Consider the following 25,621-nt stretch of genomic DNA (forward strand, 5'->3'; position numbering starts at 1 on the left):
GTGCGGCATGCACTAATGCTGGTTTGTGTTAACAGTCCACAAAGACTGCTCCCATGGGGATGGGGGGGGGGTGCTTTGGTGTCTTTTGCTGATGCCGTTAGGTAACCTTAAACACGTGTGCATTCATGTTTTGTCCAAGAGTGACCAGGAAGAAATTCAGTCGTCAGTTCACTTTTTAACCCAGCACTACAGAAGCAGAAGTACAAGGTTACTGTGTTGATATGATTTTAGTATAAATGTGGTAGTTGGATTAGAGGGGTAGGATGTCACTGTGCTCTGTTCTGCAGTTCTCCCATACATGAACGGTGACACACGTGGACAGGTCATTCATTGGCAGAGAGAGTCACAAAGCGGCTCTTGAGTAAAGACACTTATCTCCAAATCAAGCAGATGGTAATTGATGGCAGTCTCTCTTTAAACCTGGGATCATGCCATTTTAAGTGTACTTGCCTACCAAAATACTAGGAAAACAAGGTAAACTCAACGTAAGAGTACATAAGGAAGAGAAAAAACGAGGCAAAGTGGATTTTTTAAAAGCTTTTATAAATGAGGTTTAACAAATACCAACTTACAGGTGTGTTAGTACAAGTCTGCAATGTCTATGTACAGCACAGCTACACCAGAGGCCACGATAGCCTTGCAGAGGCTTCGAGTCTTCAGTCACATTCACATCTTAAAAACGTACGAATATTCCTTTTCTGTCTACGGCAACAACTTCCCAGCCTCCATACTCACTTCTGTCAGCCCCAGTTCACATGGCACAAGGCTAGGTGGTGTTACGGTCATAAGAAGGGAGTCGGGGCTGTCCTATCACTAGGACAACCAAGATGGCAGCTAGGGTGTTGCTCCCCAACAATTAGAGAACGGGGACACTATCCCTTCCTACCAAGAGGGGGTGAAGATGAAGGGATATCTTAGGTCTAAGCATTCAAGACACAAACGCAAAAGAAGATGGGTACCATTAAGCAATTATGAAGAGTTGCCCACTGCTTCTGCCAAACACCCTGTGGCAGAGTATTCACAGAACATAAAAAAGTCAACACAAGTCTCAAGTATTCAATTAAAAAAACCCTCAAGTATAAAAAATTAAGACACTGGAAGTTTAATCCCAAGATGACTACATCCTTCTACGTAAAAACCACCCTCGAAGCACACAATGGAACTGGAGGCGCTCCTCCGAGAAGCCCCCTCTTCAAACCGCTCCGCATCATGAGTTTAACACGGCAATGTATCTGAGGCGAAGAACATCTGCTCTCGAAGAACAAAGGCTTTTGAATGATGTTTCTAATGCCCCACACCCAGTGAGCAGCAGTGTCTTGGGTAGATAAAGACTTTAAAATCAAAATCAGAAAACTGCCCTTGATTCAGGCATTTCGCTTTCCTTGCCATCAGGCTCTCCACCCCGGCTGCACTACCTGATGTTCTTCAAAGGGCTGGCCTCGCCGCCACCACATAATGGGTTTACTGTGAAGTGAGACACGACCTGCGGTGTCTCCGTGCTTTCTTCACGGCAAAGAGGAAAAGTGGAATTCATTTTCTTAAAAAACATTGTTGTAGTTTTCAGAACTGCCTTTGGCCCTGGACAGTCTGATGAACTACACAAATAAGTAAAATGAATTTTAAAGCCAAACAATAGCTACTTTGTTTCATGAGCCATCCACAACGAAAAAGAGCTCTGCCACAGGGGAGCCGAAGGCTGGGATACCACAGGGAAGACACCCACCCTTCTTGAAGTGTCCACCTTACAACTGTCCAACACTATAAAGCTCATCAGCACACAAAGCCTCTGTCAGGCCAATAAAGATGGCAGTGCATGCGCTGGCTAGCCTTTGAAGTTAGTAGCCACTATGGCCTTCGAGTGGGGCACAGGACTCGAGCCCGGGGGTTGGCGAACGTGGTTTCACAGGGACATCCAAGCACTTCTGGGTGGTCTCTGGGCATAGGTAGTCTGAGTGATCTAGGAAGAGGCCGTTCAAAGCTAACCTTAGAACTCCTTATGTTTCTTTTGGAGAGTTGCAAATAGATTTTGACATTATTCAACTGGATTTTTTTTAAAGGTTTCCTAAGTAACAATGATCGGATGTATAGACAAGGTTTCTCTTGTGAAAAATGCGGAAACTTAGGTGGAAAAAAAGGAATGTTCCAGTAAGCTTCCTTGAGAGGATTTTTGGGGTTAAAATACTCTTTAATTATTGGCATTTTCCAATTTAACACGAGTAGCTTGGAACTCCTACCTTAAGTTGAAATTTTTTAAAAAAATAGGTATTTAACACTGTATGACAACATATTTACAATTTAAATAGAAATTTTCTTTTCAATAACCAAAATACATCTTTAGCAAAAATTTAGAATGTAAAATTTTATAAAATAAACACCCATAGAAAAGCAGAACATTATTTCAGTACCATTTCAGATTTCACCTAAGATGAAGGTTTTATGTAAATACTGGCCACCCCCCACCCCCCATGGACAAGCAGGGCTCCTACAGTTAAGAAGATCCCTTCTTCCAACAAGCAATTTACCTTCCTGATTTGGGCTGTTTTCATAAAATTCTGATCCAAACAGATTTTCCAAGATGGACACTAAAATACTGATGAATAGAACCTTCAAGAAGAATCTGCAGTGCTGGCTGGGGGCAGCTGTGAAACAAGATCATCGCATAAAACACCTCTTTTCTGGATTCCCTGGTTCAAACTCTGCAGCTGCAGGGTGTTGCAGTGGGTCGTGCTCCCAAGCCCTGCATTACCGGTGCTACATGGCTGCCTGGTGGCCCCCCACACAGGACTCACCCTGGCTGACGGAGGTGAGTGGCGAATAAACTGGCTTCACTGGCCCACAGTGCCCAGCCCAGCCTCTGTGGCCAAGAGCTTCCTGATCACCCTAACATTCAGGCGGGAGCCAGGCCAGAAACAGACTGGGAATCAGCCTCCGTGAAATGCAGCTTTGTTTTTTTTCTCCTTGTGATGACTACGCCCATCTCGAGGGAAATTCTTTTATTCATGTGGCTTGTTAAAAAGTAAGAAAGGAGTAGCGGTCAACTTTGGCCAAAACAAAAAAGCTTTTGCGCAAGTGTCTAGCTCTGTCCAAGTGCACTTGGCTCCCGGGCTGCTCTTGATAGGAGTTTCTGGTAGAGGTATTTGCATGTGCTCCCTCAGCCACACCATCAGATTTCAGATCACAAATGATGACTTGTGTCTGAAGTCGCCCTGCAAGGCCAACACAGGGTTAGACACGGCCATCCTCTACTGACCCCGGGGCCCGAGCAGGAGAGGAAGAGTGCAAGCCAGGGCTAGGCCCCGTTTCCCTGAAGAAGAAACTTAAGGCAAAACAAATCAAATGAAACCATTCTTCAAAAGTATCATCTATTAGAGCCTGCAAACTGTGCACGCCAGGAGTGTGTACAAACATTGCACTGGGAGGGTTTCCAAGGAGGAATGTCATTTTTTCTGCTGGAAACACCTCAATTTCTAGGTTTCCTAAAGGATGTCTGCTCTGTTGCCTCACTCCTTTCCTTACCTCCTCGTCTGTCCTGATATAGTTCACTCCATCTGTCTTCCCCGGACTCTTATAACTGAAAAAGGAGGAGAGATGGCTTCAGTGACTACTGATTTTTCATGTAATGTCAACTTAAACTTTGATTTTGTTTAAGACAGAAGACAGAAGACTTAAGACAGAAGTTAAGACTTAAGACAGAAGACAGGCTCACCTTTCGCCATTCTGTTTATTATTGATGAAGTAACCCCGTCTGTACGCACAGCAGATGCCCACGGTGATCAGGGCCAGAACAGCAAGGACCACCAGGATCCCCCCAATAATGCCACCGATGTTCAGGTCATCTGGAGAAAAGAGGGATTGAGGGAAGAGAGAATACACACTATCTGGTCTTATAAAAGCCCCTGAGCACATTGTGCCTCCTTCCTAATCCTGCATCCTTCCACTTCCCCGCTCTGCCCTCTCATGCCTACCCCAGCCAGAAGGAGAGCAGAGTAAGACCACTTCAACTCTTTCTAGTCCAGAACATTCAGGACCCCAGACCCCTGCTCTCACTTGTAAAAAGTACTGAGACCTCCACAACCAGTACCAAAAGATTGGGATCATTCCCTGCCTATTTTCAGACCACAATGCTTTGAAACTAGAACTCAATCACAAGAGGAAAGTCGGAAAGAACTCAAATACATGGAGGCTAAAGAGCATCCTACTAAAGAATGAATGGGTCAACCAGGAAATTAAAGAAGAATTAAAAAAATTCATGGAAACCAATGAAAATGAAAACACAACTATTCAAAATCTTTGGGATGCAGCAAAGGCAGTCCTAAGAGGAAAGTATATAGCAATACAAGCCTTTCTCAAGAAACAAGAAAGGTCTCAAATACACAACCTAACCCTACACCTAAAGGAGCTGGAGAAAGAACAGCAAATAAAGCCTAAACCCAGCAGAAGAGAAATAATAAAGATCAGAGCAGAAATCAATGAAATAGAAACTAAAAGAACAGTAGAACAGATCAACGAAACTAGGAGCTGGTTCTTTGAAAGAATTAACAAGATTGATAAACCCCTGGCCAGACTTATCAAAAAGAGAAGAGAAATGACCCAAATCAACAAAATCATGAATGAAAGAGGAGAGATCACAACCAACACCAAAGAAATACAAACAATTAGAAGAACATATTAGGAGCAACTCTATGCCAGCAAATTAGATAACCTGGAAGAAATGATGCATTCCTAGAGATGGATCAACTACCAAAACTGAACCAGGAAGAAATAGAAAACCTGAACAGACCTATAACCACTAAGGAAATTGAAGCAGTCATCAAAAATCTCCCAACAAACAAAAGCCCAGGGCCAGATGGCTTCCCAGGGGAATTCTACCAAACATTTAAAGAAGAATTCATACCTATTCTTCTGAAACTGTTCCAAAAAATAGAAATGGAAGGAAAACTTCCAAACTCGTTTTATGAGGCCAGCATTACCTTGATCCCAAAACCAGACAAAGACCCCATCAAAAGGAGAATTACAGACCAATATCCCTGATGAACATGGATGCAAAAATTCTCACCAAAATACTAGCCAATAGGATCCAACAGTACATTAAAAGGATTATTCACCACGACCAAGTGGGATTTATCCCTGGGCTGCAAGGTTGGTTCAACATCCGCAAATCAATCAACGTGATACAATACATTAACAAAAGAAAGAACAAGAATCATATCCTCTCAACAGATGCAGAAAAAGCATTTGACAAAGTACAGCATCCTTTCTTGATCAAAACTCTTCAGAGTATAGGCATAGAGGGTACATACCTCAGTATCATAAAAGCCATCTATGAAAAACGTACAGTGAATATCATTCTCAATGGGGAAAAACTGAGAGCTTTCCCTCTAGGTCAGGAACACGGCAGGGATGTCCACTATCACCACTGCTATTCAACATAGTACTAGAAGCCCTAGCTACAGCAATCAGACAACAAAAAGAAATAAAAGGCATCTGAATTGGCAAAGAAGAAGTCAAACTCTCACTCTTTGCAGATGATATGATACTTTATGTGGAAAACCCAAAAGACTCCACCCCAAAACTGCTAGAACTCATACAGGAATTCAGTCAAGTGGCAGGATATAAAATCAATGCACAGAAGTCAGTGGCATTCCTATACACCAACAACAAGACAGAAGAAAGAGAAATTAAGGCATCGATCCCATTTACAATTGCACCCAAAACCATAAGATACCTAGGAATAAATCTAACCAAAGAGGCAAAGGATCTGTACTCAGAAAACTATAAAATACTCATGAAAGAAATTGAGGAAGACACAAAGAAATGGAAAAACGTTCCATGCTCATGGATTGGAAGAACAAATATTGTGAAGATGTCAATGCTACCTAGAGCAATCTACACATTCAATGCAATCCCCATCAAAATACCATCCACTTTTTTCAAAGAAATGGAACAAATAATCCTAAAATTTGTATGGAACTAGAAAAGACCCCGCACAGCCAGAGGAATGTTGAAAAAGAAAAGCAAAGCTGGCGGCATCACAATTCCGGACTTCCAGCTCTATTACAAAGCTGTCATCATCAAGACAGTATGGTACTGGCACAAAAACAGACACACAGATCAATGGCACAGAATAGAGAGCCCAGAAATGGACCCTCAACTCTATGGTCAAATAATCTTCGACAAAGCAGGAAAGAATGTCCAATGGAAAAAAGTCTCTTCAACAAATGGTATTGGGAAAATCGGACAACCACATGCAGAAGAATGAAACTGGACCATTTCCTTACACCACACACAAAAACAGACTCCAAATGGTTGAAAGACCTCAATGTGAGACAGGAGTCCATCAAAATCCTAAAGGAGAACACAGGGAGCAACCTCTTCGACCTCAGCCGCAGCAACTTCTTCCTAGAAACATCGCCAAAGGCAAGGGAAGCAAGGGCAAAAATAAACTATTAGGACTTCATCAAGATAAAAAGCTTTTTGCAAAGCGAAGGAAACAGTCAACAAAACCAAAAGACAACCGACAGAATGGGAGAAGATATTTGCAAATGACATATCAGATAAAGGACTGGTATCCAAAATCTATAAAGAACTTATCAAACTCAACACCCAAAGAACAAAGAATCCAATCAAGAAATGGGCAGAAGACATGAACAGACATTTTTTCAAAGAAGACATCCAAATGGCCAACAGACACATGAAAAAGTGCTCAACATTGCTCAGCATCAGGGAAATCCAAATCAAAACCTGAATGAGATACCACCTCACACCAGTCAGAATGGTTAAAATTAACAAGTCAGGAAATAACAGATGTTGGCGGGGATGCGAAGAAAGGGGAACCCTCCTACACTGTTGGTGGGAATGCAAGCTGGTGCAGCCACTCTGGAAAACAGTATGGAGGTTCCTCAAAAAGTTGAAAATACAGTTACCATATGACCCAGCAATTGCACTACTGGGTATTTACCCCAAAGATACAAAAGTAGGGATCCGAAAGGGTATGTGCACCCCGATGTTTATAGCAGCAATGTCCACAATAGCCAAACTGTGGAAAGAGCCAAGATGTCCATCAACAGATGAATGGATAAAGAAGATGTGGTGTATATATATACAATGGAAAATTATGCAGCCATCAAAAGGAATGAGATCTTGCCATTTGCAATGATGTGGATGGAACTGGAGGGTATTATGCTGAGCTTATTGAAATAAGTCAAACAGAGAAAGACATGTATCCTATGACCTCACTGATATGAGGAATTCTTAATCTCAGGAAACAAACTGAGGGTTGCTGGAGTGGGGGGTGGCGTGGGAGGGATGGGGTGGCTGGGTGATGGACACTGGGGAGGGTGTGTGCTCTGGTAAGCACTGTGAATTGTGCAAGACTTTTGAATCTCAGATCTATACCTCTGAAACAAATAATGCAATATATGTTAAGAAAAAAAGAAGAAGAAGAAGAAGAAGGTAGCGGGAGGGGAAGAATGAAGGGGGGGAAATTGGAGGGGGAGACGAACCCTGAGAGACGATGGACTCTGAAAAACAAACTGAGGGTTCTAGAGGGGAGGGGGGTGGGAGGATGGGTTAGCCTGGTGGTGGGTATTGAGGAGGGCACATTCTGCATGGAGCACTGGGTGTTATGCACAAACAATGAATCATGGAACACTACATCTAAAACTAATGATGTAATGTATGGGGATTAACCTAACAATAAAAAAATTAAAAAAAAAAAGTACTGAGACCGCCAAAGTTCAAATGCCGTTATACTTAATCCTGTATTAAAAGGGGCTTAGCATTGTATAAAGGCTTTTAAGATCTTCTGGCTAAATCCCTGAAAATATTATTAATGGAGTAAATGGTTTCACTTTATAAAGACAGAATTAAGGAACCAGGAATTCCAAAGAAAAAATTCCTAATTTCCAGGGATTCCCTTTTCTGTGCATTATTTGGGGAAAGAGAACTAGTTTCGCACAGGACTGAAAAATAAAAACATGATGTGGGAACATGACCTTTCCCTATCAGCTGCCTGGCCTTGCATCTACAAGCCTCTTGGAGGAAAGCCCTTGACCCCTCTTCCCATTTCTGTATACTGGGCAAAGGTACTCAGTCCCCATCAGTACGGGACACTGGGGCTGCTTCCTTCATGCAGGTAAAAACGCAATGGAGAACATGCAGGCCATATATCAGCATAAGCCAACTAACTTGGAAGTTGTTAAATCCTCCCTTATCCTGGTGCAGTGGTTTCAAATGTGCGTGTGCATTTAAAAACCGGAACTGTGACCTCAAAATGTCACTTCCCAAGCTCTATCACCAGAGAGAGATGCAGTAGGTCTGGGCAAAGCCCAGAGTCTTCCTCCTGCTCTGGAGCTGTTCCCTGAATTTGACAGATGACAAGAATCCCCGGGAGTGCTGCTGGACACACAGACATTTCCAGACCTCCCAGGGGGACTGAGTCCATACGCCCAGGGTGGGCCTTGGAATCTGTGCATGGAACAGTGCACTCAAATGATTCTCACAATCAGGCAAGCTTGGAAAACACTGCTCTGGGGTCAGTTATACACAGGAAGGAGGGAGGGGCTGAGATCACTCCCCAGGTGACTGTGATGGCGACATGCCCCATCTGCCCCATCCTGCCTTCAACACCCTCCTTTAGAACCAGCATCCAAGAGACGGTATCATCACAGAACAGGGTAAAGTTACTGAGGCTAAAACTCTGGCTGTCAGCTTACCACAAAATGGTTAGAACTGGATAAATTTCTGGAGACCTTACACGACATTATGTTTTGGTAATTTTATCAATTATCAAAGAAGTGGAGTTAGTTTATCTATCTATCTATCTATCTATCTATCTATCTATCTATCTATCTATCTATCATCTATCATCTAAAGTAGGCTCCACACCCAGCATGGAGCCCAATATAAGGCTCGACCTCATGACCCTGAGATCAAGACCTGAGCTAAGATCAAGAGTCGGATGCTTACATCCCAGAAATGGAGTTTATTAAACTCAGTTAAGGGGCACCTGGGTGACTCAGTTGGTTAAGCCTCTGCCTTCCAGCTCAGGTCATGATCCCAGGGTCCTGGGATGGAGCCCCGAGTTGGGCTCCCTGCTCGGCGGGGAGCCTGCTTTTCCCTCTCCCTCTGCTGTTCCCCCCACTTATGCTCTCTGGCTCTCTCTGTCAAATAAATAAATAAAATCTTCAAAAAAATTTTTTAAAATAAATATATACTCAGTTAAAAGCAACATGATTAACTATGTTCCCAACATCACAAGACTCCAGAAAGTCTATTTTGAGGAGATAAACATATTGCAAGTAAGCACTTATTAGTCATTTAGCTGTTACTCAGAACTTTCTCATCTTTCCTTTCAATGTACCCGAGTGAGTTTTGGTGAATCCAGTCATCTCCAGAAGAAGGCTGAGCAGTTGTCTAAACTGATGGTCTAATATTAAAAATGTTCTATCCACTTGCCAGTCTTCAGATGAAATATTTTCAAAAAGTAACTCACAGACTTCCATCTCCTGCTCCTCACATCTGGCTGAGCCTGCATCATTGGAAGCGATGCAATAATACTGCCCAGAGTCTCCCTTGTGAACAGAAGTGAAAACCTGTTGCAGGAAATTACAAGTAAATCATGAGACCAATCAACAGAGCAGACCTCTGCGGACTGAAGAGAAGACTTCGCCAAGCTCCTCTCCCCCACGAAGGCCCTAAGTCCAGAGCTTAGTACAATGTCTTCTCATTTGCTCCTGGTTTCCCTTCAGTTTCTGCTCACTGTCCAGGTTCTTCCCTGATACTCTTCCCCTGCAGTCTTGCCCAAGAGCTCCTGAACAGTGAGATCCCCTCAGGTTTGTGTGGGCTTCACTTTTATTCAGGGAAAGGGACTCTCTGATAAGCATTGTTTCTCAGCAACACTTGGGCAACACAAATACAGAGGATCCTACAGAACCTGGCTTGTTACTATGTGTAGTTAGATACGCCACGGATCAGGAGGCCTGGCTGCAGTAAAGCTCGGCTGAGATGCTGCCGTGGAGGGCAGTCTGTCCTGTACACAAGACCAACTTTATTTCATCTCTCCCCCCAACCCCACCTCCTACCACCACTGCTGGGTTGTTTTGAAGAAAATTCTAGACACGTGTTATCCATAAATACTTAAGCATGCAACTCTAAAAGACAAGGACTTACTCAGATTATAACTACAATACCATTATTGCACCTAAAGCAATGAACAATTCCTTAATATCGAATATCCCGCCAGTAATCCAATTTCCCTGTCTCATGATTTTTACAGTTGGTTATTCATATCAGGAACCTAACATTACCCACCCACTACATTTAACAGACCTCTACAATCACCTTTATTTTACAGGTTTCCCTTCCTTTATTTTATCCCCTTAGAATTTATTTGCTTACAAGCAGGACGGGAGGTTCATTTTTCCCCACAGAATCTCCAACATTATAGGTTTTTAGTCCCTGTCCTACAGAGTTCATTGTCTTTCCTAATAAGTGCTCTTTCCACAACAGGTCTCCCTTCCTCAACAAAGACAGTTCTATCCTCACGTCTGAGAAGAGGTCTTACCAGAGTGCCTGTTTCAGAGTTCAAGAGAAAAGAGGAATTTCGGAATCTGGGATTGGCTCGGGAGTCGGTGGGCAGCGGCACGTCGTTGCGGTACCAGCTGTAGTAGGGCCGGGGGTAGCCCTCGCTCTCCTGGCAGTGTAGCGTGGCCGACTTGCCGACCGGTACAGCCTTCGGGACTCTGCACACAGGAGGCACTGGCTTCACTGCGGGAGAAATACGGGTTGGCGTTGCAAGTCAGCAGCATGGACTGATTCCTCTCAAAGCCCACGGTAAGGGCGCCTGGGTGGCTCAGTCAGTTGAGCGACTGCCGAGGCTCAGGTCATGATCCCGGAGTCCCGGGATCGAGTCCCGCATCGGGCTCCCTGCTCGGCGGGGAGTCTGCTTCTCCCTCTCCCACTCCCCCATCTCGTGCTCACTCTCTCTCTCTCTCAAATAAATAAATAAAATCTTTAAAAAAATAAAAAAACTGTAAGTGGGCGCCTGGGTGGCTCAGTCGGTTGAGCGACTGCCGAGGCTCAGGTCATGATCCCGGAGTCCCGGGATCGAGTCCCGCATCGGGCTCCCTGCTCGGCGGGGAGTCTGCTTCTCCCTCTGACCCTCCCCCCTCTCATTCTCTCTGTCAAATAATAAATAAAAAAAAAATCTTTAAAAAAAAATAAAAAGCCCACGGTAAATCTGCTCCCCAAACAGGACAACCGGCCAGGGGCTGCAGCACTGCTGCCCCCACGTCGCGCCCGCGGGCTCGAATCTGCCGCTGCATCGGCCCCGCGGTTCACCCCCCACTCCCCGCGTAGGACCCCTCAGTGCATTCCTAATGCCTCCAGCTTCCGAGGAGCCCCTCCTGAGGCTGGTGGAGGGAGAGCTCCACTTCCCTTCCAACCTTCCACCCCAACTCAGGCAGCCCAAGCTCCTACAACCGCCTACTCCCTGAGTCCTGTGATACCCCTAGGGATATAGTCTAGAAGGAAAGAAAGAGCTGATCTTTTTTTTTTTTTTTGAATTTTTTATTTATTTATTTTTCCCCTTTCCGGATCTTTTTTATTTTCTAGACAGACTCATGAGGCCTAAAAGGGGGAACATGTTTTAACTTCATGTGAGCTCCTACCTTGCACAGTTAACTCAATGACAATCTCATCAATTTCTTTGCGGTCGTTTCGAGCAACCACCTCACAGCGATAAAGGGCTGAGTCTGTCCGGGTCACATTCCAGATCCTTAGAGAGGTTTTCCCCAATAGTTCTGCACGACCTGCCAAATCTCCTGTAGAAAAGAGGATGCAGAACATAAAAAGACTGTTTACAGACATCTCTGCCACCTGAAGGTGGCGGCTTCTGGGGCTAGCATTTAATGCCTCCATAAGGAGATTGCACACAGGCTTCTGTTTCTGCTCCTGGAAAAGAGAGGTGAACTGGGGACACTGAGCACCAAAACAGTACCTGGTGTGTAAGAGGTACATGTGTCATTACATGTGTCTCTGTTGTTAGAGCAGAGACCTCATTTCCTTTCCATCATTCCTAGCCAGGATTCCCATTAAAAGAGAAAGAAATCAAACAAACTACATTAGAAAACAACCAGTATTCATAAATGGTGCTGGGACAACTGGATATCCACATGCAAAAGAATGAGGTTGGACTCCTACCTCATACTATATACAACAAAGACCTTCCTATAAGAGTTAACAGCATGGGGGCTCCTGGGTGGTTCAGTTGGTTGAGCGTCTGCCTTCGTCATGCCTCAGGTCATGATCCCGGGGTCCTGGGATCGAGCCCCGCCGCTCAGTGGGGAGTCTCCTTGTCCCTCCCCACCACTTGTGCTCACTCTCTCACTCTCTCTCTCTCTCTCTCTGAGCGTTTGCTCTCTCAAGTAAATAAATAGAATCTTTAAAAAAAAAAACCCAAGAGTTAACAGTATGACTCTTAGGAAAAAACAGATATAAATCATCATGACCTTGGATTAGGCAACAATTTCTTAGAAATGGCACAAAGACCGCAACCCTAAGAAATAAAGTTACGTTGGCCCTCACTGGAATTTCATGAAAAATTTTAAAACTTTTGTCCTTCAAAAGACACATGCAAGTTTTGAAAAGACAATCCACTAAATGGGAGAAAGTATCTGGGACAAAGGACTAGTATCCAGAATATAAAAGGAATCTGCAACTCAACAATAAATAGACAAATAACTAAAAATGGGCAAAAGATTTGAGTGGACATTTCTCCAAAGAAATATATACAAATGGCCACCAAGAACATGAAAATATGGTCAGCATCATTAGTCACCAGGGAAATGCAAATCAAAACCACAATGAGATACTTCACACCCACTAGGATGGCCAGAATTGAAAAGATGGGCAATTATAAATGTTAGTGAGGATGTAGGGAAATACACTGAAGGAATGTAAAATGGTACGGCCACTTGGGAATATAGTTGGGCAGGTTCTTAAAAAAAAACAAAACTATACATGCAAACACCATATTACCTAGCAATTGTACTTTGGGTCATTTATCGTCCCCAAATGAAAACTTATGTTCACACATAAACCATTATGTTTACATGAATATCCATAGCTGCCTTATTGATAATAGCCAAAAACTGGAAACAACCCAAGTGTACATCAATTGACAAATGGATAAAAAAAAAAAAGTGGCCTACCTACAGTGAAATATTATTCATCCACATAAAAAGGAATGAAGTACTGATACATGCTACACCATGGATGAACGTTGAAAATAATATGCTGAGTGGAAGAAGTCAATCACAAAGAACCACATATTGTACTATTCCATTTATATGAGGTGTCCAGAATAGGCAAATCCATAGAGACAAGGTAGATTAGTGGTTGCCAGGAGGTGGGGACAGAGGGGAAGGGAAGTCACTGCTAAAGGATATAGTTTCTTTTGGGGTTGATGAAAGTGTTCTGGAATTTGATAGCAGTGATGGTTGCACATCTTTGTTGAATATACTAACAACCACTGAAGTATACACTTTTAAAAAATGTGAGTTTTGTGCTATATGAATTATATCTCAATATTTAAAATTTTTAAAGCATAAAAAGATGGTATGCTTTCAAAGAAGCATGAAGAACCTAGAGAATGACAAATAAAGGGGGACGCCTGGGTGGCTCAGTTGGTTAAGCATTTGCCTTCAGCTCAGGTCATGATCCCAGGGTCCTGGGATGGAGCCCCACATTGGGTTCTCTGCTCAGCAGGGAGCCTGCTTCTCCCTCTTCCTCTGCCTGCCACTCCCCCTGCTTGTGCTCTCTCTCTCTGTCAAATAAATAAATAAAATCTTAAAAAAAAAAAAAAGAATGACAAATAAAGGAAGGAGTTAGAAAAAAAATGACACAAAAATAGAAAATAATTATTACTAAACCTGCTGACTGGTGGCAAGAACAGAAAGGATTTACCATAATATAATAAAAACAGAAAAATGCTGATGACGAAAGATGAACATTTGCAAAAACATTTTTTTTTTAAGATGTTATTTGTTTATTTGAGAGAGAGAGAGATAGTGAGAGCATGAACAGGTAGAAGAGGGAGAAGCAGGCTCCCTGTGAGCAGGGAGACTGACGTGGGGCTCCATGCCAGGACCCTGGGATCATGACCTGAGCTGAAGGCAGATGCTTAACTGCCTGAGCCCCCAGGTGTCCCCCAAAAATGTGATTTTTAAGAGCCTATGACTCCTGGTGATATTGGGGACCCAAAGCAGGAAGACTGAGATTTGGCCGTTTCCACAACATCTCTCCTCTTCTCTGAAGCCTCAACTATCAACTTCTCTGAGAACTCCAAAGCCAGCCCTCAGAAGTTGTTGCATTTGTCCCTCATGTTTACCCCGTCCCTCCCGTCAGAGTGAAGGTAAGGTCCCACTGCATGTCATCTATAATTTCTCTCTCTCCCTCCCTTGCCATAGCCAGCTCCTAGCAATCCCTCCCCATGTCTTTCTACACTGCCTCAACCTTAGCTCGGGCCATCAGCAGCTCCCTTCTAGCATCTGCAAAAAAATTCTAAATTAGCACCACTGCTCTGAGTTTCCCCATCCCCAATCTCCTTTACAAACCAAGTCAAGTCTTTCTAAAGTGTAAATGAAATCATCTTCCTTCCCTCTAAAAAATCTTTGCAGACCTCAAGATACTGTCCATTCTTACATGGCATTCAGTGCTTCTTGCTGGCCCTGGCAAGCCTCAACAGCCATGTGGAGTCACTCCTCTCTTCCCTCCTTAAGTCCCAGCTGTAATAGAGATCTTGAAGTTTCCTTAAGCAAACCTGCCTTTTGCTTCCACATCTATATATGCAGAGCATTCTTTCTTGCCCAACACCTTCCTCCACCCCACCCCTCACCATCTGGCCTGGTCGACCGGCTTCATAGCTCAGCCTAGATGTTGCTTCTGGGAAGCCTCCCCCACCACCTGCCCTGCTCCTACTTCATGTGATCAGAGATACCCTATGCTGACGTCTGTTCTAGCAAATGCTTTCTCAGTGTGGGAAGCTTGGCACACAGTAGTTGCTCAGTAAATACCTGTCTTGTCTCCTTGCTGTTCCATGTGATCCTTCTGATTAACTCATGCAGCTGGTATCACGAATGGGACCATGATAAGAGGATGGCCTAGGAAAATGTTCACTCTGATAACTCAACAGGATGGGCTACAGATAGATTTAAATCATAACTAATGAGGTGATACTTGTTGAAGCTGAATGACAGGGACAGGGAGGTTCAATATATTATTCTCATTACCTTTCCATATTTGAATTTCCCGTAAGTAAAACAAACAAAACAAAAAAAACCAATCCTGGATGCAGATGCAGGACCAGTCAGAGGAAAGTCTCTGGGCACAAGTATATGCCTGGGCCTTGTGGACAAAGGAGGGGATTAGAGGATCATACCCTGAATTCTGTTGTCAAAAAACACATATGTGGTTTGGTCATCTTGAATTTTCTTCCATTCAATCCTGGGGTCACTTGTCTGTGAATCCGTAATGATACAAGATAGTTCCACACCTAATGAGCAAAAAACAAAAACAAAAACAAAAAAAACCTCTCAGAGAATGGGGAACAATTTTATGATCACTTATATACCTGGACACTGCAAGCTATCTCTAATTTTAAAGAAGTCTTGCATGCAGGTTAAAAAAATCTATCTCCAGGCTCCAATGACTTCAAGAAAAGCTGAATTTTAGCCAGAAAAATAATAAAGACGATTACCAAGAACTTTTACTAAATAGAGTACACACTCCCCCTTAATACTGTGCTTGTATGTAAGAAAATTCTTTGTTATATACATACAAAGCCAGGGCGGAATCTGATTCTCGCCAATATAAAACCTGCAGAGTTCCCTGTTGGCCTGCTGAAGGAGTACTTCCTGACACACGTGCACATCAAATGCACTGCTAAGGAGCCACCCACCCGGACGTCTCTAGGGCACTGTGAGCCTGTGTTTGTCTGTCCTGAGTTGTCTGCAAGACTACCAAACGTCCATTAGATGGAGCCCATTCTCTTAGTAGTCTCCCTTGTACTTACTTTCAAATTCCTGTACTACTGGGGTTCGGTTGCTGGATTTGAGATTCACGGCCCCAATCAAGCAACCTGAAGGAAAAAAAATAAAGTAAAATCAGAGACAATGTAACTCTAAAATGGCAGAGAACCCTCCAACCAAGTTCAGATTTTTCCCTTCTATGTAGGCTACAATCACTAACCACTAGGTTAGTGGTTGATAGAAAAATATATTCCAAAACAAAGTCTCTTAGATACAGCAGGTTGATCGTTTTCTTTCTTAGCCTGACCTCACTGGAATGAACTGAGTGGAAGAGTTCTGAGAATTTAGTTCCAGAACATAACTGCCCTGGAGCTAAAGCTCTAAGAATTTCCTTCTTGCTCAGAGCCATTCTTAATCCTGTCAACATCTTTCATCCAGACCCACCTGGGCCTTGTCATTTCTGCCTCCTGCATCTCTCCTCTCCTCTAGGCTTCCACCCCAGCAATGGCACTCTTGGTGGATTTGATATGGCCCAGACTCATGGCCTGGTACCTTCCCCTTCAGGATGGCACAACATTCTCTGGTATAGATATCAACCAGCTAAGAGACCACCTCGCTATATTAACCATGTAACCCAGTGATTCTCATTCATTAAAAAGTTTTCATTAGGACATACCCTCCCCAATGTATGTGCTATGGTGAGCGCTGTGAATTGTGTAAGACTGCTGAATCACAGACCTGTACCTCTGAAACAAATAATACATTATATGTTAAAAGAAAAAAACAAAGAAGATAGTAGGAAGGGAAAAATGAAGGGGGGAAAATCGGAGGGGGAGACAAACCATGAGAGACTATGAACTCTGAGAAACAAACTGAGGGTTCTAGAGGGGAGGAGGGTGGGGGGATGGGTTAGCCCAGTGATGGGTATTAAGGAGGGCATGTACTGAATGGAGCACTGGGTGTTATATGCAAACAATGAATCATGGAACATTACATCAAAAACTAATGATGTAATGTATGGTGATTAACATAATAAAATAAAATTAAAAAAAAAAAGTTTTCACTTGGGGCTCCTGGGTGGCTCAGTCTGTTAAGCATCCAACTCTTGATTTTGGCTCAGGTCATGATCTCAGGGTCCTGGGATCAAGGCCCATGTGGGGCTACCCATTCAGCAGGAATCTGCTTGTCTCCCTCCCTCTGCTCCTCCCTGTGCTGGCTCATGCGCATGCTCTCTAAAATAAATAAATAAAATCTTTAAAAAAAAGTTTTCACTAGTTTTTGGTAAAATGAGAAAATAATAACATAATTTTCATGAAGCTACTGAAGAAATCAAGATATGCCAATTGCATAGTAATCCCTTTCAAAACTAGCATCTGACTATCCATGTGCTTGAACAAACATTAAAACCAGTTTATCATGGTCTCAAACGTCTTACCTATTTCCTTGGAGATCAAGTAGATACACTGACCACCCATAAAATCTCATTCTTCAGCTACCTGGCTTCTAGGAAAATATGCATTCCCCAAAGAGGGCCTTCATACAAAACCCTCATTAAGGTCTCTGGATCTTAGCTTACTATCCCAGCTAAAGACAATGTGCAGAAAGACATGTACTCTAAATGGCTTTCTAACTCCTTGTACATTAGGTGGGATGCAGGTCACAACAATCCAGTCTTTCCCCTTTATAAATCTTATTTAATGGTTCAGTTACATGTGTACATTCCAAGTATACATTTTGATCCTTTCTTATTTAGTAAGACTTCATTAATTATAGCAAAAGCCATAAAAAATTTACTAAGAGGGATGAAAATCAGAAGTATAATACATATACTTGAGTTGTTATTAATTTCTAGAACACTGACTTCTACAAAAGGTTATAGAACCAGGACAAGTAAAGATAATCTTATTTTGTTTTGATTAACCATGGGCTACTCCTTTTAGGAACAAGAAACACATCCCATGTATGTGCAGCATTTTCTACTTCTCCTTCAATCTGAAAGCTCCCAGTGACCCACTGATAAAGAGTAATAAACGATGCTTTGAATATCTACCAAGGCCACACAGGTTCCTTCTAAGGAAATGATCACAGACAGTTCTTTCAGTGCAATCACTATAATTTGGATGATGAAACACTGAAACTCTGGTTACAAATGACTATGACCAGGAATCAGCTTCCAACCTAGAGGCCATCTAAGGGGCCTTTGAGGTAACTCATGAGAATTTCACCCAACTGAATAATAAACAACTAGACAACGCAATCTGCCCCTTTCCTTTAAGAAGTAAGATGTTAAGAGAAATTAAGAATGCATTAGAGAGTTCATAGTCACCAGAAAAACAGAGTGGAAGAAGAGTAGAAGGAGGGATTAGCTGACTTATCAAAATGGTGGAATCACTAGAGTTGGTAACAAGTGAACTGGAGGACAAAGAGGATAACAGGGAAGTTACTCTAGTGTCTGCAACAATGTTGAAATTTCATGAAGGCTAACTATGACACATTCTTTACGTAATAAACCTCTAGAGTGAACTAAGCCAATGTGCTTCTTACAACCTAAAAGAAGCTAAGGTAATACAGCCCCAGATAATGGAAATAATCACCTCTTTTAATCCCTCTACTCTGCAGCAAAGAGGTGAATGCTCTATACTCCTTAATGAAGGCTCAGCCAGACCCTCTCCTGCCCAATTACCCTGGATAAGTTTCACAGGCAGCTGCCTGTGCCAATCCTGGAAGACAGTATGTCCCAGGAAGATTAAACAACAGAGGACCACTACAAGCAAGTGAAGCTCTGAGGACTCACCACAGCTGGGCCCGAGCTGAGGCGGCCCACACTGAGAGTCCTATACCTCAGAAATCTCCTTCTATTCTTAAACAAGTCTTTTTTATTACTATTATTCTTAAACAAGTCTTAAACTTACAAATATTCTACACTGCCTCATTTACCCATCCCCACAAGCCCAGATCCCACTTTAAAATACAGACGACCCTTGAACAATACGGGTTTGAACTACACAGGTCCACTTACAGGTGGGTTTTTAAGGGCTGATCGCAAAAGCCACATGGTATTTATTTACAACTGCCCAGCCCAGTCTCCACAGGAGAATCAAACGTGACTGGTGCAGAAGTCACACTTGCTGCCCTCTGAGAACGCAGGGAGGGGAGGCCTGCAGGGAGCCAGCCGTCAGCAGCCCTGGGGAAGCCCTGGTACCAGACAGGGCTACAGGTGGCCCATTGTGCCAACAGGGTGGTCGGTTTGAGTGCCCAGGGCTGGCAGGCAGGAGGCTGGGCTGAAGCACAAGAATATGCCCAGAAGGTCCTCCGTGCTGCCCTGAGTCCCTCCTGGCCCAGTGCTGACCCGCCCCCCCGAAGCTGCTGATGGTTACAGCCGGCGGCATACCTCCAGGCAGGTGGGTCAGTGGTACTGAACCTCCAGGCCACCACCGTCAGCACCCACGGGCCACCCAGCCGCTGCCACCGCTGAGCAGAGACCACCAGGCTGTGGAACATCATCACCCCAGAGCCAGCCCCACCGCCACCAGCCCGTCCCAGCCCCTCCTGGAGGAATTTTTTATTATTTATTTTTTTATTTTTTTTAAGATTTTATTTATTTATTTATTTGATAGAGAGATAGCGAGAGCAGGAACACAAGCAGGGGGAGTGGGAGAGAGAGAAGCAGGCTTCCTGCCGAGCAGGGAGCCCGATGTGGGACTCGATCCCAGGACCCTGGGATCATGACCTGAGCCGAAGGCAGACGCTTAACGACTGAGCCACCCAGGCGCCCTGGAGGAATTTTTTAAATAAATATCCATACAGGACTGTAAATGTACTTTCTCTTATGATTTTAACTTTTTCTTTCCTCCAGGCTATTTTATTATAAGAATGCAGCATATAATACATATAAAATATGAGTTTATCGACTGTTTATGTTATAGGTAAGGCTTCTGGTCAACAGTAGGCTATTACTAATAGTTAAGTTTTGGGGGAGTCAAAAATTCAGAAATTAGTGCTCGCTTCGGCAGCACATATACTAAAAATTCAGAAATTACAGGATTTTCAACTGCAGGGGGGAGGGCAGGCACCTATTACCTATTAGCCCCATCTTGTCCAAGGGTCAACTGAATAGCAATAATTTGTGTAAAAGAATGGTACTATGAGGACTAGAACAAACCTAACTCTTACAGGCATCACAAGTAACTCATCTGGAATACTACCCATGCCTGAGGTAAGATTCTGACATAACCAGCTGGGAAATGGGGTCCGGAAGCCAGCCCTGAAGTGGTGGCTGCTAAAGTTTAATTGTGCACACACTGAACCCCAGGACCATCAGAATACTCACAAAGAGATTATACTACTTAAGACTGAAAAAAAGGTAGGGGCGCCTGGGTGGCTCAGTCAAGCATCTGCCTTCGGCTCAGGTCATGGTCCCAGGATCCTGGGATCGAGTCCCGCATTGGGCTCCCTGCTCGGCGGGAAGCCTGCTTCTCCCTCTCCCACTCCCCCTGCTTGTGTTCCCTCTCTCGCTGTGTCTCTGTCAAATAAATAAATCTTAAAAAAAAAAAAAAAAGACTGATAAAAGGGTTTTAGGAAGGAGAAAAAGGGGGTAATCTGTGATAGCATCTATCACATGCTTTTGTCCCTATTTCATATCTATCTTGGCTTCAGACTCTAAGCTTTTTAGGAGAACCCATTCATTCAGCTATTTTTATTTAGCACCTATTAAATGCTAGATACTGGCCTAAACATTACAGATGATACATGAATAAAACAGATCAAAATGTATGTTCTCATGGAGCTTACATTCTAGTATAAAAGAACAAGTTTTATTAGGTTTACTCATCTTTATATCTTCAATTCTAACACTGAATGATATTTAGTAGGTACTTGGAAAGTGCTGAATAAATCAAGGTGCATTTTTTGTATTTTGTATTGGGTTTCCTTGACTTGAGCTTTCCAAAAAATCATTTAGTTGAATTCAGTTTTCTCACAGGGCTATAATGTGGTCACTCTCTTCTTCATCCTGCCTAGGAATAGATTATTGAATCTTGGACTTAGAACATGTCTAAGATACATGTAGTTGTCTGTTTGTATTCAAAACCTCTTAACCAAATTTAAGACTCCCCTCTAGAGGCAGGTGTGGTTAAGTCCCAAGCATATGATGGTTTCAGTATGTGGTCACTAAAATTCAGTAAATCTGGGGCACTGGGTGGCTCAGTCAGTTAAGTGTCCGACTCTTGATTAGGCTCAGGTCATGATCTTGGGGTGGTAGGATCGAGCCCCATGTTGGGCTCATGCTCAGTGTGGAGTCTGCTTATCCCTCTCTAGACTCTGCTCTTCCCCCTGCTCATGCTCTCTCTCTCCAAAATAAAATCTTCTTTTAAAAAGATTTTGACAGAGAGCACAAACAGGGGGAGCAGGAGACAGAGAAGCTGACTCCCCACTGAGCAGGAAGCCTGACACGGGACTTGATCCCAGAACCCCTGGGATCATGACCTGAGCTGAAGGCAGATGCTTAACCGACTGAGCCATGCAGGCACCCCTAAAATAAAATCTTTTTAAAAAAATTCAGTAAATCTTTCACCCAGTTTCCCCCATTGGTCATATCTTCCATAATTATAGCACAATATGGGAAACTGACATGTGTAGAAAAAAATTGTATGGTTTTATGTCATTTTATCACACGTGAAGATTCCTGTAATCACCACTGCAATTAATATAAAGAACTATTTAACAAAAAGATGCAGAATTATCCCACCACCAAAGATTCCCCTCATGCCACCCCTTATAGTCACATCTATCCCCTCACCATCCGTTACCCCTAGCAACCACTAATCTGCTCTTCATCGCCACAATTTTGTCACTTAGAGACATATAAATAATATATAAAAATGGAAATACACCATAGGTGACCTTCTGAGATTGGCTTTTTTTTCATTCAGCATAATGCCCTTTAGATCCATCCAACTTGGGTGTAACAATAGTTCATTTCTTTGCATTGCTGAGTAGCATTCCATGGTATGGATGTACCAGTTTAACCACTCACCTATTAAAAGATAGCTGGGTTGTTTTCAGTTTGCAACTACTCTAAATAAAGCTACCAGGAACATGTTTTTGTATGAACATGTTTCCTTTGCACTGGAATAAATGCCCAAGAGTACATGTGCTCTACTGTATGTTGTTGCATGGTCAGTTTTTTTAGGAAACTCACAAACTGTTTCCAGAGTTGGACTGTACCAAAAATTCATTGCTTTCAAAATTCAAATCTGAATTTCAAAATTTTCATGATCTAGGTTTTTTTGTTTTGTTTTACTAACAAGGGACCACTCTGTACCATCTTTGCAACATCCTGTGAATCTATAATTATTTCAACGTTAAAATGTAGAAAACTTGTTATTCCTAAAATGATGATGGTGAATATCAAATCATTATGACATTTGGAATCCACTGGATACAGTAAAAAAAGTGAAGTAACAGTTTTAATTAATATTTACAATATATCAGAAAATATATACTTAAGAACTATTTAAACTTACATAAAAATTTTATATAAGTTTTCCTGAATTATTTTAGTGAATACGTATGTTAAAAAATCAACTGGCTTAACTGCATTTGTGATCAAAATATGCAATGAGGGCGCCTGGGTGGCTCAGTTGGTTAAGCGACTGCCTTCGGCTCAGGTCATGATCCTGGAGTCCCGGGATGGAGTCCCGCATCGGGCTCCCTGCTCGGCAGGGAGTCTGCTTCTCCCTCTGACCCTCCCCCCTCTCATGTGCGCTCTCTCTCTCTCTCTCTCACTCTCTCAAATAAATGAATAAATAAAATCTTTGAAAAAAATATGCAATGAAAACACTTATGTGATCATGAATAATTTGGCACTGCCTACATGTTTCTGACATTTCATTGAACATGAGTATTTTGAGGTTTTGCTTTTGGGCTCTCTAAAAAAACCTCAGCAGCAGGCAGAGTGTCTGGCTCTTCCTACCGAACTGAAGGTTAGTGAATAGAGAAAATCAGGTCAGGGTGACATAGAGATTTTTCTCTTTACTGAATGTGGTATTTTTATCTCAAATAAATAACACAATTTTTAAAAAATTTTTTCCATTTATTTATTTTTTAATTTAGATTCCATTAATTAACATATAATGTATTATTGGTTTCAGAGGTAGAGGTCAGTCTTATTTTCTTTATTACGTTATGTTAATCACCATACATTACATCATTAGTTTTTGATGTAGTGTTCCATGATTCATTATTTGCGTATAACACCCAGTGCTCCATGCAGAACGTGCCCTCTTTAATACCCATCACTAGGTTAACCCATCCCCCCACTCCCTCCCCTCTAGAACCCTCAGTTTGTTTCTCAGAGTCCATCATCTCTCATGGTTCATCTCCCTCTCCAATCTCCCCTCCCTTCATTTTTCCCTTCTGTTTTTTGGGTTTTTTTTTAACATATAATGTACTATTTGTTTCAGAGGTACAGGTCTGTGATTCAACAGTCTTACACAACTCGCAGCACTCACCATAGCACATACCCTCCCCAATGTCATCTCAATAACACATGTCAACTGAATGTGAGACATGGTGCTCCACCCCTAACCTTACTGTGTTTTCTACGTACAATCTATATGAGTGATCCAGTTTTTCCACATTCTCACCATTACTATTTAGAAAAATTTTTTATTCTAGTAAAATATACATAACAAAATTCACCATTTTAACCACTTTTACATGTATAATCAATTCAGTGGCATTAAGGACATTCACGAAGTTGTGCAACAATTGCCACGATCCATTTCCACAACTTGTTCATCATCCTAAACAGAAGCTCTATACTGATTAAACAGCAACTCCCCATTTCCACCAAACCCCAGCCTCTGGTAACCTCCATTCTACTTTCTATGAGTTTGCCTATTCTAGGTACCACATATAAGTGTAATCATTCAGTGTTTGTCCTTTTATGTCTGGCTTATTTCACATAGCATATTTTCAAGGTACATCTGTATAATATGTATCAGAATTTCACTCTTTTTTAAGGCTGAATAATATCTCACATATGTATTTACCACATCTTGTTTATCCATTCATCATTCAACAGATGGGTTGTTTCTACCTTTTGGCCATTGTGAATGCTGCTGCTATGAACCATGGTGTACAAGTATCTGTTTGAGTCCTGGCTTTTAATTCTTTGGGGTATGAACCAGGGAGTTTAATTTCTGGATTATATGGTAATTCTATGTGCAACTGTTTGAGGAACTGCTAAACTTTACTGCTGTGGCTACACCAGTTTATGACCCCATCAGCAATGCCCATGAGGGTTCCAATTTCTCCATATCCTCACCAACATTTGTAATTTTCTGTGTTTTGTTTTTTTACTTTTAATAATAGCCATCCTAATGGGTGTGAAAAAATATCTCATTGTGATTTTGATTTGCATTTCCCTAAGCTGGAAGATGCTGCACATCTTTTCATGTGTTTATTGATCATTTGTTTATCTCCTTTGGAGAAATGTTTATTCAAGTCCTTTGCCTTTTTTTAAGTAGGTGTTTTTGTTGTTGAGTTGTAGGGGTTCTTTATATATTCTGGATATCATGTTTACCTTGAAAACATGCTATGTGAAATAAGCCAGACATAAAAGGACAAACACTGTATGATTCCACTTATATGTGGTACCTAGAATAGGCAAACTCATGGAAAGTAGAATGGAGGTTACCAGAGGCTGGGGTTTGGTGGAAATGGGGAGTTGCTGTTTAATCGGTATAGAGCTTCTGTTTAGGATGATGAACAAGTTGTGGAAATGGATTGTGGCAATTGCTGCACAACTTCATGAATGTCCTTAATGCCACTGATGTGAAACAGAAACCACTGTTTTATTCTATTGATGGTGTCCTTTGATTCACAGAAGTTTTTAATTTTGATGGAGTCCAATACATCTTTTTCTTTTGTTGCCTGTGCTTTTGGTGTCATATCCAAGACATCATTGCCAAATCCAATGTCATGAAGATTTTCCCTATGTTTTCTTCAAAGAATTTTAGCTTTAGATCTTATATTTAGGTCTTTCATCCATTTTAAGTTATTTTTGTGTAAGGTAGGGGCCCAAATTCATTATTTAGAATGTGCATATCTAGTTTTCCCAGCACTATTTTTTTTTTAAAGGGAAAAGAGTTTATTTGAGTCCAAGTTAGGACAGCTTCCCAGGATACACAATCTTCATAAAGAGAGTACTTGAGGGAAGGAGCTTTTGTTTTGTTTTGTTTTGTTTTTGATGTAGTGTTCCATGATTCATTGTTTGCGTATAACACCCAGTGCTCCATGCAATACATGCCCTCCTTAATACCCATCACCAGGCTAACCCATCTCCCCACCGCCTCCCCTCTAAAACCCTGTTTGTTTCTCAGAGTCCACAGTCTCTCATGGTTCATCTCCCCCTCTGATTCCCCCCCTTCATTTTTCCCTTCCTACTATCTTCTTTTTTTTTTTTTAACATATAATGTATTATTTGTTTCAGAGGTACAGGTCTGTAATTCAACAGTCTTACATAATTCACAGCGCTCACCATAGCACATACCCTCCCCAGTGTCCATCACCCAGCCACACCATCCCTC

The 25,621-nt window shown here is 42.3% G+C and overlaps 1 protein-coding gene across 1 annotated transcript in view; it reads right to left on the reverse strand.

Moving 5' to 3' along the window:
• Positions 1 to 522: 522 nt before the first annotated feature.
• The window catches only part of JAM3 (junctional adhesion molecule 3), a 105,500-nt gene continuing 80,401 nt past the window's right edge, over positions 523 to 25,621 (reverse strand). The window contains exons 2-9 of the mRNA XM_045894681.3: positions 16,073 to 16,138; positions 15,440 to 15,553; positions 11,670 to 11,822; positions 10,565 to 10,767; positions 9,494 to 9,593; positions 3,707 to 3,836; positions 3,517 to 3,571; positions 523 to 3,206 (exon numbers count right to left, since the gene is read on the reverse strand). Coding sequence (XP_045750637.1) covers positions 3,171 to 3,206; positions 3,517 to 3,571; positions 3,707 to 3,836; positions 9,494 to 9,593; positions 10,565 to 10,767; positions 11,670 to 11,822; positions 15,440 to 15,553; positions 16,073 to 16,138 — 857 coding nt within the window. The 3' untranslated portion in view covers positions 523 to 3,170. The remainder of the gene's footprint in view (positions 3,207 to 3,516; positions 3,572 to 3,706; positions 3,837 to 9,493; positions 9,594 to 10,564; positions 10,768 to 11,669; positions 11,823 to 15,439; positions 15,554 to 16,072; positions 16,139 to 25,621) is intronic.

The sequence above is a fragment of the Mirounga angustirostris genome, unplaced genomic scaffold (assembly GCF_029215605.1).
Source record: "Mirounga angustirostris isolate CCGP_5_RB_7025 unplaced genomic scaffold, mMirAng1.0.hap1 SCAF_13, whole genome shotgun sequence".
NCBI lineage: Eukaryota > Metazoa > Chordata > Mammalia > Carnivora > Phocidae > Mirounga > Mirounga angustirostris.